At 38.4% G+C, this 16,773-nt stretch overlaps 1 protein-coding gene across 7 annotated transcripts in view; it reads left to right on the top strand.

The window, feature by feature from the left end:
• Nucleotides 1-16,773, top strand: part of SPAG9 (sperm associated antigen 9) — a 64,747-nt gene that overhangs the window by 15,968 nt on the left and 32,006 nt on the right. For 4 of the 7 annotated variants that reach the window (XM_074922329.1, XM_074922328.1, XM_074922330.1 and 1 more), the window contains exons 3-5: nucleotides 2,310-2,380; nucleotides 10,935-11,029; nucleotides 15,759-15,912. In XM_074922329.1, coding sequence (XP_074778430.1) covers nucleotides 2,310-2,380; nucleotides 10,935-11,029; nucleotides 15,759-15,912 — 320 coding nt within the window. Of the gene's footprint in view, nucleotides 1-2,309; nucleotides 2,381-10,934; nucleotides 11,030-11,519; nucleotides 11,875-15,758; nucleotides 15,913-16,773 lie in introns of those variants that run through there. The other 3 variants (XM_074922334.1, XM_074922331.1, XM_074922332.1) reach the window with 1 other exon arrangement.

Here is a 16,773-nt window from a genome sequence, read left to right as displayed (position 1 = left end):
CTATGAAGAATGATGTTTGTAACACCTAATGTAGTGTTAATCTTCATTAAATGCACCGTCAAGTACTTTTCCCAGAATTCACTGGATAAAATTAATCTCTAGGAGCACATGTTGGCTGCACTGTCCAGACACAAGCATACCGAGCAAGGCTGGGGTGTGTCACCGTGGTTTCTGTGCAGGTTCCTGGTGAGGCCGTATTGAACGATTGGACGACTTCATCCAGCGTGAAGCAGCAGCATTTTGTGAGGAGGCAGGGTGGCTGCGGAGCTGCAGCAGGGCTGCTGGCCTCTCCCCGGGTGCTTGGACACTGTTTCTAGGGGAGGGAGCGAGCTTCACAAAACATGAAGCCAATTAGTCATGCAGTTTGCACTTTCTGATTTCCAGGGTATTTGCCTGTCCTAAAGCAGGTCTAGCACAGAGGAAAGGTGACCAGGCCCTCGGTCTGTGGGGAAGGGAGAGATGCTGGGAACTGGAACTCAAACCTGGAGACGGTGGATTCGCAAGTGAGCACAGCCCTGGCTGGACAGGGTGTCAGCAGCTGAAGCTGCTCAGCTCTACTTAGTAGCTACTGACAGGTTACTGCTAGGATGTCTCTGATGGGCAGCTGTTGTAAAATGTAATTATTCTGACTAGAATATGCATCAGCCTAAGATAGGGGATAAAATTTGGTTTGTCATGTCACACTTCTTTAGCTATAAATTCTGACACGTTTCTGTGAGAGACTTCCATATAACCTCCCTTTAAATGTATGAGGAGGCTTAAAACATCTGTTGCCTAAAATAAAAATAATAAATTCTTCATTAGATACCATTTTTGTCCTGCGTTGCCTTTCAAAAATACCTATTTATATATGTATTGTGCTGTAAAATATATTCTTATATGTTGTTAACACTTGTACACCACTTATTGCTATTTGACCTAAAGAACTCTTGTTCAGCCTGCTAACAGTGTAGAAGAAACGAAAGTGTTCAACCTTGTGTTAGTATAAATATAATTTGATTTAATACTTTGGTCAGATATTTATAGGTGGAGTGCAAAGTGTTGTGTCAAGGAACTTAATGGTCTTTGTAAGAGCCAGACTAGATTAAGAGCTAAGAATGTTTATACAGATTTGAGTGGACAGTTATGTGTTTTGGTTCCAGCATTTGTCTCTGGAAAAGAGTACTTATGATGAAGTACCATGCCAAAATACAGATATATAGAGCAAAAAGAAATGGTATCTTGAGAATTAATTTTCAGAAACCTAGTTGGCAATATGAAAATGTGTAAATGGCAGAGAAGATGCTGGTGTTTGTCTTCAGATAATGTGTGTCTGACAATGAGTCTCTGGAGATGGCTAACTATAAATTTAGTTTCCCAGGGATATTTAAACATGGCAAGTGGAACTGGAAGAGAAGGTTGGTTACAGAACTTGAAACGCATGATTATATCACATAAATATCATGTCCACAAATACCTAAAGGAAAAGATGGAATTCATATTTAAGCAGCAAAAAAAATGTTTTCTGTTTGAATTGAAAGAATTAGTTGTGTAAAGGAAGTTCTGAGTTCTGTTAGTTTTTCTGCAAATTAATTGCATAGGGATACCACAGTTTGTTCCAGCTCATCTCCTCCTAATATGAACTTACTGTCTAAAACTCTACTAAATCTGCTAGACATATTTTCAGTTTCTTGGAATGCCTACAGAAATAATCAAATGTTTTCTTTCCCTGAATCTATTATCTTAATACTCAACGGAATCTGGAGTGAATGCCAGCAGAAGTTTTAATTTCTCTACCACAACATATGACTTGAAGCTATTTTAAAAATACCTTGTTTGTTTGTCCTAGTTGAACATCTCGAGAGATTGTGTGGTTGGTTATGTTACGGGAAACCTATGTAGAGCCTTAACTGGAGCTCACAGCTCTCATCCGAGACTGAGTCTAGCTATGTGACGTGGCTTCTGCCTCTTCCTACGATTTCCATGTGCATGTGTGAAACAATCTGAATTGGTGCAAGCAGTAACTGCTGTCTTTGAACATAAAAATTGCCTCTCATTTGGGCTAGCAATCAGCTAGGGAAAATATTACTTGGGCTTTTTGCAAGGACTGCAGATTGTAAGATTGTAATGCTGTTGGTGTACTTGGGAAGCTCAAGTGATGAGAGTTTTAAAAACACAGGAACTGACACACATTTTATCCTGCTCTTTGCTATTCACAATGAAGAGTACTCTCATCTCTGATCTGGTTGCCTAGTCCTAGGAAAGTCAGTCTCATTTACTAGAACTCTGAATTTAATTTTAATTATTTTTAAAAATTTTTGTTCTTCCAGTTAGCAGACTTGAAGAGAGGGAGGCAGAACTCAAGAAAGAATACAATGCACTTCATTCAAGACATACAGAGGTAGGTCGTTATGCCAAGGTGGATTCACGGTATCTGTAAAAATGTAGATCTGTGGAAGACTTTGTGTTGTGAGCAGTTGGGAAAATTATTGGATGCTTTGGGTTATTCACTGCTGCTTGGGTGTTTGTATTGCTAATATCAGTTGTAACCAGGCTTCATTTGGCTGTGTAGTTTTTCGCATTCACATCTAAGTGTGTATTTGTTCATCTTAGTTTGATTATATGTTTGTGATTTTGTAGCTTTTTCAGATATTCAGAAGTTTTAAAACCCAGGTATTTGCTTTTTCATATTTCAAAGCCTATTTTTCAAAGCACACTAACAAACTTAAACAGAAATGAAATTGCAAACTTGGTACTCTTTCCAGCAGTTTTCTGTACTGGTTTTACTTGTACTGTTGAAGGAACAAATACCTTCAAAAACTGGCTGCCTACTGAGATTTGTGGTTAAGAGTCCCTGCCATACTTACTGATAGCTATAGAAAACAGTATTTGCTAATGAAGATGGGACAAGTTTGACTTTAAGTTAAATAAGAGCCACAGTTTTTAAGTTGGTTTTAGAGTATAAAGGGACTTGTAGTGCTTTGATTTTTACTTGTAGGTCATCTTTCCCATGCAGGGATGCTTACTGCCTAACTAGTATATTTATTTTAGTGAGGAAATCACTAGGTTCCGTGAATAATTCTGATTAATCAGAAGTCCCACTATTGAGCACAGTTCTCCTTTTTACTCTGATTGCTTTGCGTTTGAAAGGTCAGATAGCTGTTTTTAGATCATCACTAACAAAGAGGGGAATGCAATGCAAAGCTAGGCAGTTCCTAGTTTCAAAGATGACACATGTGGGGAAAGGGAAACCAAATTTGGTTACCTTCAATTCTTTAGCAATCTTAAGAAGAGTGTACTATACTGACAGTAACTGAAGGTGTCTTGGAACCCCAACCGGCATGTAGCTCTCAAGTATTGCATGATAAATGAGACTTCTGCAGCTCTTAAATAAAAATATTCATATATTTACTGAAATACTAATTATTTAAGATCACATTTGTTGCTAAATAGTTGCTTTAGAATGCTGCATCTCTTGAGAACTGGAAATTTAGACAAGTAATAAAGCTTAATGCTGCCCACTTAAGCTCTACATCTGTCTGAACTGAAAGTGCTTCAGAGTACTGTGTGCTTGTAAAGTTTTGGTTTATTTTAGTTAGAACCTGTGGGTACTATTACAATAGAAATGGTATGGGTTTTTATTGAATCCTGTTCTGCAGAGTTCAAGATAATTAAATGTATTGGGCATCATTAGTTCAATGAAATGCTAATGAAATGTTCTGAATATCTTTTTACATAGGTTTTGCTCCAAAATGGACAACAGCCTCTGCTGGTTTGATTCCAATTTATTAAATGCCTTTACATCTTAAATTCACTTTCTTTGGTGTAGGGAGAGGTGTTTCCTTGGGCTTTATTATTACTGAGGTGACTATGTCCTTTCTCCGTTAAAAAAAAAAGCTAGTGCAATGTGGTATATTCTTACCTCTGTGCTCTTAAAATCAGGTCTCGTGTTTCCTGTGCCCCTTCCTTTCAGCATGTTTACTTCCTTCCTTCTTTGTTTCCCAGTCTCAGCATTGTTTTTTTCCTTTTGAATGTTTCCCTGTGCTCACTTTGTAACATGGCTTCTAAACCCAAAACCATTTACCTTAAGTTATTTCTAGTTTTGTCTATGAAGGTTTTGGTCTCTGTCTGAGTGACAAGTGTGTGTATGCATACTAGAGGTACCCAGAACTCTCAGACCACCAGCTGGCAGCTGCTGAAATACAAAAGTATATTCAAGATAGGATATGGAGAGTTGATGGGTCATGGGTTTGTGGGTTGAAAAGGCTCAGCTCTTGGCTGAGATGAAGGGCAAAGAATAGTTAACAGGAGTGTGATTGTTTATAAAAGGTTGGGAGCCCTTTTAATAACTGTGTGACAAACATCAGGAAGTTAACTCGATACTCCTTATCTTCACATGCAAAGACATTTGTGAGCACAATTAGAGAAACCATTGTGAATCTTGCAAAGTACAAACTTCCTGATGTACCTCCTTTAGTCCTCTGGAGGTGAGCATTTTAATGCTAGTATCTGGTGTGTCTTTAAGACTCAGAGACTGAAATCCCTGGGGACTGGAAAGGACTGTCTTCCTCCATCCCCTTTGTGTGAAAGGGAAGCAGAAAATCACAAATTACAGTGTTTTAGGTCTGTGTAGTAACTTTTGAAGCAAGGTATTTTGGCAAATATCCAAACTAATTTAAGCATTTAGTTATCAAGTTTATTGGCTTAAATACTTCTATCACAACACTTGTTTCTGAAACCTTTCTTACGGTCATGTTTTTCTATAGGAAGGAATACTTTCTTCCTTCTGGATCAACTTCTCCATTGTCTTTGCAAGTGGTCCATCGTTGGTACTTACTGAAATGGCAATTGTTTTTCTTTCAATTGACCAAATAATGAACAGAGCACTAGAAAGGAAGATTTTTTTTTTCAGCTCTAAGATGTTGTCAGTGATCACTTTGACAGATGTCACATTAAAGATGCAGCTTGACTGCATTTTCCGCAATCTTAATTCTAACAATTTTTCTCTATTCTGCCTGTCTTTGGTATTTGCTTCCCTCTATTCCCCCTCCCCCTTATTCTTGAACTCACAGCTTAGTATTTCAGGCTTGGATGTCTTTCTTTTCCAACTCTTGACTTCACTGAGGCTCTGTAACCGTGTCCTCTTTCAGCACTAACCCTACCTGCCTGTTGCTGCCTTGTTGCTGGAGATCACTGCCCAGCAAGCTCACTGGCTCAGCAGCTCATGGGAATTTCACCTAAACAGTTACAGTCGAAATGGACCAAGACCTACTGAAACTAAGTCATGGGAAGTTACACCAGTGATGTGAACCAGAGAACTGAATCCCTCACCCGCAGTGTGGCTTGTGATGAGTGCTGGGAATGCTCCTTGGAGCTGAGCCTGCCAGAGACGGGGCTCTGCATTGCAGTGTCAGGGCACCTGCCTGCCCTAGCAACAAGGTGTCTTTGCAGCTGCAGAGCCAGCAGGGCTGCCTTGACTTGTTAAAGCTCTGGGAAGAGGCTTTAGCCTTCTTCACCCTTCTGTTAAACTAGCATCTATCTATCTTGTTGCTCTCTGTAGAGTGGGAGATGAGCTAATGGGTGTGAGTGGGATATATTCCCTTAAGCTTCATCCCCTGGTAAGTCTGTGCTTGAGCTAACTGGCTTGATTTTAAATGGATTAGGGTATGATAACCTGAGCAGTTGAGTTGGCAGAGTGGAAGGTGGATTGTAGCTGGGCATTCATTTGTAGCAGGTAGTGAAGAGGATAAACTGTTTAGTCAGAACAGAATGTGTGAATGCAGCCTGAACATGTTCTTACATCCATGTCGTGATCCCTGGTTAGTTAATGTGCTCTGGTCCCTGGTCTTTCCTCTGCTTCTAGCCTGTTTTGACCTTGATCTTCCTCTGCTCCAATGCTCAGAGCAGATGAGCAATAAAGCAGTATGCTGGAGTTCCTGAACTTGAACTTCTGAAATCTAACTATGCAAAGGCTTGTTTCCATCTTTCTCTGGCTATGAAGGACCACATGCGGGAACTAATCATACAGCCCCGAGGGCAGTATGCTAGAAAGTTGAAGGATTGACAGTGGCCTAATCCAAAAATCTGTGGACCTTTGCTCTGTAGACTTGGAAAGGAATTTTTTACTCAGTTATAGCTTTTATCTGTTTAATAGAAAATCAACATGTTATATTGTCTGTATAAAAGTCCTGTTTTCTATGTATACCTGTTGGTGCTTTTTTGCCTTTGTTGCAAAGAGATGATGCACAGCTGCTAGTGACTCTTTAAGAGCAAAGCCCCTGAGTAGGAAGTAAAGGATCTTACTTGCTTTTTCTGCATAGTTAAAGGGGCACACTTTGTAACTGTGACACTGGCTTTTTAAAGGCTTGGCTGAAGGCTTTTTTACATTTATTCAGCTGGGAAACTGAGGGAAAGCAATATACTTCAGCATCTACTTGAGAGTTGACTAACACCTGTGGCACTTACCTGCACAGGTTTCCAAAATACAACTTTTTATTCTATTTAAGGGATTCTTTTTATTGTTTGGGAAACACAAGGTGAAGATGGTTCGATATCTCTTTCCCTGACACACAGAATATGGGCTTAGTTTAATGAAGCATAATTGGGCCATGGAAATTTCTCAGTGTTCTGCACTGATACAATGTGACAGAACAGTAAGCCTGTCGCTGGCATTGGGAATGTACTTTGTCAGGTTCATTTGGATAAACAGATATCCCCAACAAGCCCCTGTATAGGGGAAACAGGAAGAGAAGGCTAAGTGGAGATGTCTAGTCACAATTATGGCTAAGCATGGGTACCAGTCATAGTGGTGTTGAGATTAGATTTTAGATTATCTGTTCAAGCAAATAGTTTTTCTAAAGCCTTATGCTAAGCGTTAACAGCTTGATGTATAAAGCCTGGATTTAATACCTTTACATACTGTTGTACCTGCCAGCAGTATCATCTTATATATAGATAAAGATGCATCGAGCTCATCAGTGGGAATGATGCTTTTACTTTGGTGACAAGCTCACCATGAATCCTTAAAGGTAATTACATGAAAGTACTTTTAGGACTTCTGTACTGAATCAAGGAGATTCTAGAAATGTCTATTAACTTATTAAATCTAGATTATGTGGGACACTAAGATCTATATATACACAGTTGGTGGCACATTCCCAAAGGGAGGAGCTGCTTGTGCCAATCCTGATTGGATCTGCAGGATGAACAGTGAGGGCTGTAGCACTGAGCCTGGTCTGACAGTGAAAGAATTACTAAAACCTGTCCTGGGGGAGTTAAAGCATTGACACAAAAAGGAAGGAGGAGTGAAAGAAAGAGGAAGTTATAAAGGAGATGTTCTCAACCTGGTTAAGGAAAAGGTGCAGGTAACAATAACCACAACATGGTATATACACATTTGTTTGTGACAGTGTCAGGTGTGTGTACATTGGGAGTGGTCATATTTGTAAGGGTAGGAATAAAAACTAGTGACAGAGTATTAAATGTCTTTCACTGAATGCTGAAGTTTAAGATACAGAAAAACCTGTAACGCTTTCTACAGTAGTAGAACTTGTCACATGCCACATGAGGAAACCAATCAGGGTATTTTTTTGAGACGGAAAGCCACTGCATGCTTGTCACTAGCATTTGAAGGGAATGACTTTGATATTCATGCTGTAATGTCTTCAAAAGCTCATTGTAGTCAGTTTGTACATGTTGTGACCTAAAATTTGCTAACAAACAAACAGTGAAATGCTGTTAACATTTAAGGTAATTCTTTCAAGTTCTGAGTTTATCTTTAATCCCCTCAGATAATGGTAATTGAGCAGTGTATTTAATTGGAACAATTGGTCATATTCAAAATACTTGTGGACTTCAGGGGCAGAAGGGTGATCTGTTGGTGGTAAAAGGTTATGGATGATTAAATATTGACTGTCACTTGTATGGAAGAGAAGGGTAGGAGATATATGGTAAAAACTGGGCTGAGTAGAGAGCAATTAAATCCATTAAGTATTTCTAAATTGTCAGTAATATTAAAATTTTCTTCTTTGAATAGCTGAGTAATCTCAAAACACAGCAAAACTTCTGATCAGACTTTAAGCACTGATTAATTCATTAGACTTTTTGTTTTCGATCAGGGTGGCACTTGAAGGATATGCTGTGACTTGGAGTAATTCAGATTGAAGAGATCTCTGGAGGTCATCTGGTTCAAATCCCAGTGGTTTTGGAGGGAGTCTTCAAAATTTTGTTGTAGATGAGCAGTTACAGTGAGCTAACCTCCCAGTAAGCTACAGTAGTTAATTTATTAGTTCAACCTTTTGATTAACTGATTTCTAGAAAAAGTTTTGTGCTATGTCTCATGACTGTACAGCACCAGCTGTGTAGTCCCCGTGTCCCCTGGGTAGGGAGGGAGGGTGAGGAACTGTGCTCCTTGTGGACAGTGTTCCAGTATTGTCAACTTTTATCCTTGGGACCCTGGATTGAGGCAGTGTGTGGAATTTACATGGTGGCACCACTGTTTTTCTGATTTTTGGGATGCCACAGGCATGTAAGGTCTGGATCTGTGGAGAAATTGCCATGCTGCACTGCACGTGCATAAGATGCATGTATTTGGCTTTTCATCTTATTTTTGAGTTCCTATAGCTTATGTGCATCATGCTGAATGTGACCTACAGACTTGCTTATTTTACCATCAACATCATTTTCATCTGCAGAGCAATACTAAACTAAATAGTCCTTTAAACTGACCTGCCCTCTAGCCTCTGTATGTGGGTAATAAATATGATGAGACATTTCATTAAACAAAATTGACTGAGAGGAAGGAAGAAAGTAGGTTAAACCATGTACTTTACAAAACATGAAAGCTGTGTGGGTTTCACTGACCCTACTCTTTTTTTTTTCCCCCCATGTGTTAATTGTTACTAGTACTAGGTACTAGTTACTCAGCTTCTGTTCACTAGCTAAAAATCACAGATGTTCTGTTTAAAATTTTACTTTGAGAAACCAATTGGCATGCTGCAAATTGAAGCGTCTGCAGGTAGGTCAGCTTCTGTTCACTAATATCTCCCTCCCATGATGAGGGACTACATGAACAGGATACAGAATGGTGTCATGTGCATTTCAAAATTATGCACCATTTTTTTCCTGGAATTTCTAAATTAATTTGGATTATAGTAAACTTGTTGTGTAAAACTATGCACAGGAGCCATTGGAACACCTGATTTTGGTTGCTTGGTGGAAACAGAAAAACCAAGAAATGTGGATAGTTGAAGGTGGAGCTTTCAGTTCTTTTGATTGCTTCTTTATATGAGTAAACATGAAAATAATTCAGAAAGCAAATAAGATGGTCCTATTAAAATGCTGTGTTTATGTAATTTTGTTGGAGGATAACTTTTGGAAGCATTTGACAGCAGTTAAAGTATATTATATAATGTTTCTCTAAAAATAACAAGGTTTGGGGTTTTTTTTGTCTGAATTATATTAATTAGTTCAGGTGAATGCTGGGAAAACCAGGATCTGTACGTAACCAGTACTTACCATATAAGTTACTGATTTACAGAACATCCGTCAATCAGGATATCTTAAGCCAGTTCACTCTACCAGAAAAATCTGAGACTAAGAACATATATTCACGTATAGCTAGTGCTGGCAAGCGGTGTTTTTGGAGAAGCTTATACTACTTGAGGTTAGTAGCATCCAAAGGTCAAGCTTACTGGCCTTGGACACATCAACCCTGACTTGAAAGTAACACATAGCTGTACATTTCTGGGTCGTGCTGAATTCAGTCCCAATGTATGCAACTGCCCACAAAATAAAAGGTTATGTAATATTGATTGTACAGATGCCTGCTTATAACATTATTCTAGAAGTGTGTGTATAACCTTTCTAGAAGAGCAGCAGAAATTACAGTTTTACAGAACAGTTTTGTTGTGGGTTTTTTTTCTAGAGGAAGCCTTTGAGATATGACCTGAATATGCCTCAGGAAAAAAGTACACTAAATTATTCTGCAGTACACCTATGACTTCTTTCTTTCTTCTCTTTTTGTTCCAAGAGCCCTATTCATCTGTGAATGTGAGCACAGAAATGCTAAAAATATCAAATGTCATGTAGGCTTCTCTTCAGGCTTTCCCAGTTTTCATTTCAAAGACATTATGTTCAAATTAACCTCTGGGAGTGGTGCAGCGATACCTGTTACTTCTCCCCGTGCTTGTCCCAGATCAGTTACATGCTGAGCAGCATCATCTTTTGGCTGATTAGAATCGGGGTTCATTAAATAAGTTATGACTGCAGGTGTCACCATGTTGGCCTGTGGTTGTCTCTCTTAAAAGAAATAAGCAGAAAGCAAAGTTTCTCTTGAGTGCTAAAAATCCACAGACACATGGTCCTTTTTATGAGATGTCAGTCTAGAAAATTTAAAACCAAACTTCACATCTAGAAAATACAGAAAGCTTAAATTTATTTGAATGTTAGAAGAAAAAAAAGAGATGCTGACTTCATATTTCTGCCTACAGAAATAATCTGATTTTTAGTTTGTGGATTCATTATGTTTAATATTTCAGGTGCCTATTGCCTGACCTTTGCAATTAAACTATAGTGAAATGCATTGTCACATAATAACTTTTAATATCTGCTGGACATGGAGGTCTTAAACAGCCTCCAAAATGAATTTGAGCATGGTATTTCTGTTCAAAATTCTTGTTTGTAGTATCACATGCACTTTGTGTGCCCTTAGGATGTTTCCTGTGCATGGATGCACAAGTAAGGTCTCCAATTTTTATTTATTATGGGCTTCTCTTATGGTTTGTGGTTTTACACACTGTATAATTTTACTTCTTTCTTTATTTCTTTAATGTTTCTGAATGTTTTTGGTATTTTTAGAATTACAGGGGAAGATTATATTGTATTGGCCAAGAATTATGTGGTTGTAGTAAAATATTATTAAATATTTCTTGCTGTTTCTCTGTCATTTTAAACAGATGATTCACAATTATATGGAGCACTTGGAAAGAACCAAACTTCATCAGCTAACAGGGGGTGATCAGCTAGAATCCACAACACACAGTAGAATTAGGTAAGCTATTTATTATGCTCTCACCCTGAAATGAAAGAAAAAAAATCCATTCATTTGTGTTTGCAAGACTTTGTTCTTTAATCCTACAACAACGGTTTGGCTGAATCGGAAAGATTTGTTGTATGATTGGAATGCAGTAAGAGAATAGTGTAGAAATCAGTAGAAAGAGGCTTTTGCTGTTGTACTGCCAAATGTTGAGATATACTTTGTATGTTAGCCTTAAACAGTTTCAGCTTTTTTGAGTGTTTGCATTCAGGTAGGCAGGAAAAATGTCAGCAGCTGTCCCAAAATACTTGATATTTTGCCATGGCTTTGTGTACAGGTTGATGAAGGTGCGTACCGTGGTACCCATTTGTTCTAAGGGCTTGATGTGAATATATTATGCAGATTTTGAAGCTTTCTAGCCTATGAACTCTGTGTAGAAGGAGGGGAGAATAATTCCAGGGCTGGCTGTGTCTCTGCGTTGCTGCATAGATGCTGCGAGGAGCCCGGCGGCTCCCGGCGCGAGGGGGAGGAGAGCGGTGATGTCATTGCTCTGGAGCTGCTGCAGAAGAGTGGAAAGCTGCTGCTGATGGCATTGTTTTTGTGGCAGCGGCTGAATGACAGACTTTGCCTACAAAGATACACCCTCAGCCCCTGTGTAGCCTTCTTGGTTCCGGCGTTTCACCATGCCAGCACAGCGCCATGAATCCTGGATGCATGCTGCTATTTGTGTTTGGCTTCGTTGGCGGGGCGGTGGTCATTAATTCGGCTATCTTGGTATCTCTCTCTGTTTTGCTGCTAGTGCACTTTTCTATTTCTACTGGTGTGCCAGCTCTGACGCAGAACCTACCAAGGATACTCAGGTACTCTGACCTACTGAACCTTGGCTTCGTGTGCTCTTTCTTTTCTGCTTTCCTTTTTCCTTTCACACAGAAAGAGCAAGGATAAATTAGAGATGTAAATCGTACCTAAATTTCAAATTCTTTTGTAAACATAATATTTATGGACTCGGATATGGCAATATATGTTTTTAATACACTCAAATTTCACTGCTTTTTAAGCAAGTACAAGGTCAGTTTATCATCTCTTATTTTAAAGAAAGCTATTACATTGGTTTATTGTAACCTGCAAAAAAAGCTGTGATGATAATGTCATGGATAAAGCTCATGTTCAGTTATCATCAGGTACTTGGCTGATCTTCTGTAGCCATAAATGTATGCAGTCTGAGGCCTTGTACTATCGAATTTCAATTTTTTTAATCAGAAGAATTAGATAAGATCAGGTAATTGGTGATCTCAAACACAGTAATTAGTTGATCACATTATTTAAAAAAAATCTGATTATTGGTTGGTGGGAAAAAAAATCTTTCATTATTTAAGCATTAGAGCTCTTAAAGCCTATTCACCATTGTTCAGCCAAATGTTATCCTCTCCTCCTTTTCTGTACTTGTATGGCAAGCTGCCAGCTCGGTCTGTTCCCCCCTCAAGTTATGTTCTGTTTGTCCTAGTTGCCTGGACCAGTAGCAGAGATCTGTTAGAATATTGTGACCAAAGTAAGCTTGGCAAGTTTTAGTACTACAAATACAAATTGAAAACAGCTGGAAAAGTTCTAAAATGTAGCTTTCTGACCTGAAAACTTGACATACTTCAACTGTGCTTGTTAATTTAATAGTAAACTTTATTTTAAAAGAGAAGAATGCTAGAAAATAGTGTTTTCTGAAAGAGCTGTGTGACTTTTTCTCCTTAATACATGGTGCATGTAGACTTTCTGTGGTAGTATGCTTTTAACTTGGGTCTCTGAGAACAGAAGGGTTGTTCCAAAGCTTTAAAGCCAATCAATAGATTAAAGCAATGCCAGTTATTAATAACGGATGAAAAATGTACATGAATATTTAAATACAAAGAAATAAAATGAATTTTAAGTGTAACTCTCCAGACTGATCTGGTTAGTAAAGCTGTACTTGTTTGAAAGGGGAGGGGGGAGCCAAACACAAAACAAATAACCTCCAACTCTACAAAAAATAAAATAAAAACAAACAAAAAACCCCAAAAGCAAAATACTAACTTCATGATCAGTAACTTCTGAGAGGTATTTTACACTTAAGCAGTCAGATGGTTTAAGAAATAGGTTTTTTGTAATGTGCTTTTTCTCCCCTGGAGAATATTTAATGGATTTGAGGTGTTTGAGGAGGCTATGCTTTTTCCCGCCCCTAGTAATTTGTTCTAGGAGTTACAGGATCTGGAACTCAGTTCCTTAGTCTTTTATTAATTTAAAAGAGATAAAAATATAGGATGAAGGGCTTTAATGGTAGAATTGTTTCTATTTTTTTAACAATAGTCGGATTTTAAAACCAGAGCATCTGGTTGCTTATCCTAAAGGATCCGGTAAATGCTTCAATACATCACTTCAGAATATTAGTTCGGGCTTTTAAAAAATGTGCCTGCCTTCTGCTCACTCATATTTTCAGATATTTCTTGGACATTGGGGGAGTAGAAGGTGTTTATTGCTTTCCGGTCAACAACCTTTGAAATAAGTTGAAATTGCTTCAGTCTAATCAGATAATTTCTTTCAATGCAGATATGCACAAAATAAGCCCCCTTTTCAAACTTGATTTGCTGTGTAGTCTTGCAATGCACCTGAACTGTGTTTTAGCCCCTCAAAATATGTTCATTATAGAATTTATTTAAAACTGTTCTGCAGAAAAGCAGATGTCAGTTGTGAACTTTTTTTTTGGTACCCATTTTGTTTAAATTCTTTCTTCTGACGACTGCAAAGATGATAAGCTTTGTGGCATATCCTGCAAGTAAGCAAATCTGTCTTTCTGCGGGAGGCGTTTTCCAAAGCAAAGGGCCCTTCACAATGCATGCTTTATCGCTGGCTTTCTTTTCCACTGAAGGGCTGCTTTTTTCCTTTTTTTGTTGCTGCACTTCTTAACCAATGAAATGGTTTCATTCTGTCTTTTGACATAATCTAAGCTTATGTGGTGTGTCTTTTGTTCCTCACACACATTAGAGTTGTGGGAAATCTAAAGAAAGGCAGAACCTGTTACAATAGAGGGAATCGTTGGGATCAAATTCTGTTTAGTTCTGTGGCTATTTTTCGTGAAGACTTTTCAGCACAGTTAGTTTGAAGATGCTGGAACAGTATCTGATGCTTTTTATTTAGTAACCCTGTCTCATTTGCTTTACTTTGCTGCCTACTTTGCTCTGTTAAACTACTGAATTAACAACCTGATTTGAAATAATATTTATGAAAGGCCAGGATACATACAATGTGAGAATTCATTGCAAAGATTTTGGTGACAAGAAGCATCTTTGTACAAGCGTACTGGAAAGGTTCATGCCAGTTAAAATTGCTATTTGAACGTTGTTTTTTGTTGATGTAAAATTTACCAAAAGGAGTTTACTGCTTAATTGCTAATCCTTTCTTGACTATCTTTTTTCTCTGTAAACAAAAAAAAAAGTGAAAATGCATGGATTTTGCTTTTAAACATTCCTTTTCATATAAGTTATACGCTGTTACTAATTTTGTAGAGAATTCTGCTTAGGTTATATTTAACCTCTGAAAAGCCTTGCAAAAGAAAGTGTGGTTGTATCTGACTTTTTATAATGCTAAAATGTGAGATCTCTTTTAATATTTTGTCTGGATTATCTCTGCAGGGGTACTTACAGACAGTGCTTTCTCTCGAGAAGCATAATTTTCTGCCATCACTTGTGTATACTTTTACCTTCTGTCTTCAGTATACTTAAACCTGTGATTCTGTCCTTTTTTTCTGTATTTCATTGTTCTGACTGAACAAATACTTTGTTTTATCTCCATTCTATGCCTGGCTGATATTTTTCCTTTTCAGGGCTGGCTGTAGAATCCTATGAATTGCATTCTACACAATGTTTTTGTCTCTTGCTAGCAGGAAGAATTAATCTTTTTGTTCGCTGATCACACTACTGACAGCAAGATTGACTTGGGGATTTTTTTATTGGAGGGTCACTATACGAAGCTTTGGAATGTCCCAACGTTGTTTGCTATAGGGAAGTGATAAAGATAGCAGAGATGGTAAAGAATTAGGATGAAGTAATTTGCCTTACTGGCACAAGCTTTTGTGCAGCTTTAGGGTGAAGTAGGGTGTCGAGCTCATCCTAGTTAGAACTGCACAATTTTTGGCTGGGCTAGTTTTAACATCAGTAATTCCTTAACCCAGTTTTTTTTCAATTACACAAATCCATGTAATTCCTGTGATCTTCAGAAGAAAAATACCATACATTTTGAAAGGTTGGGACTTTAAGCTGATTGTTTACAGCTTTTGCAAATTCTTCAGTTAATGGTTTAGCTGTTGGCTGTTGAAGTTATGTGGTGCTGTATCTTGGGGAAAAAAAAATGTTGCAAACCAGTATTTTTAAGAGTGGCTGTTGAAAACTAATTTAGTCTGAAATAAGGAAACATTTTCATTCTACACCCCTGTTTGTGTTCTATTTCTGTAAAACTCTTGTTTACTATAGATTAGCTGCAGTGCAATCAATAACTGCTGTCTAAAGCTGTGGAATAGACTATTTGCAATCAAATAATGTGAAATGAGGAATTATTAGGTGCTGTTAATACAAACTGTGTATGCTACATTGTATATTTAATAGACCATAGTGTATGGATGTTTGAACCTATAATTTTACCACTTCCCTGCTGATTTCAGAGGTGTATAGGAAAATGTGTCACAGCTAAAATGACTGATGAAACCTCCATCTCTTTCAAACAGAAAGGAGCGTCCGATATCCCTGGGCATCTTCCCATTACCTCCAGGAGATGCACTACTTACACCTGAAGCTCAGAGAGAAGCGGGGGAGACGCCTGGGTCAGAGCACTGGAAATTCCATGAGCTGAGCCAGCCACGGTCCCACACAAGTCTGAAGGTGAGCACTCGGTTTGGCTGCCTTGTGTGTTAGGAGAAACTCATAAACAGATTATAGATCCTTGGTGGGGAGAAAAAGCAAGTTGAAGGGGAGGAGGGAAAACCTTTAATTATCTTTGTGTAAGCCAAGTATGTTGCTTACTCAAATGAGCTTTAGATGAACTTACTGGAAAAAATAGAGTTTAGGTTGCTTTTTCCAAGTGAGCAGTAATACTGGCTAGGTCTTGTCTTACCGGAGTGAGGGTTTTTTTCTTTCTGACTAAGGACCCTTTCCAAAGGTCAGTCACTTGTTCTTTACACAAGATACGTAACTACATAGTGTAAATGGGTCTATTGGTTTCATATTGTTTTAGAAGGAAAGCTTTGATTACTGCACAGGCAATACTCTTAACGCAGCCTCTGCCTACTATGAGGCGTATAGTGTAGGTATACTGCAGAGTTGAGAATGAGCTAACTTTCCTAAATTAGCCTGTTATTTCCCTTACGTGTAGCTTGGCTGTAATTCCTGCAATTGTTCTGTGTTCCAACAGTGAGAGGGTGGCATAGAACAAGCTGCAGAAATGGTAAAATGGGGGAGTGGTGTTGGAGTGTGATGAATCTGGCAGTTGGGACTAGGGTGACCAACAACACAGCAGGAGGGACCTGCAGGGTGAAGAGCTCTGGAATGTGTAAAGCCTCTCTGTGTTTAGGTTCATGAGGTTTTTTGGAAGACTGTGGATGTACTGCTATTTTTGAAAAAGCATATAGCTTAAGGGGAATTTCCTCCTAAGTGAACTTAATACCTAGCAGGGAAGAATTAAGAAGCTGTCCAGAAATAATTGGAACCCAGACTGGTTTGGTTTTTTTGCCTAGAGGTCATATG

Source organism: Athene noctua, chromosome 18, assembly GCF_965140245.1.
Source record: "Athene noctua chromosome 18, bAthNoc1.hap1.1, whole genome shotgun sequence".
NCBI lineage: Eukaryota > Metazoa > Chordata > Aves > Strigiformes > Strigidae > Athene > Athene noctua.
Note: the sequence above shows the minus strand (reverse complement) of the source record. Positions and strands in the feature narration are given on the sequence as shown.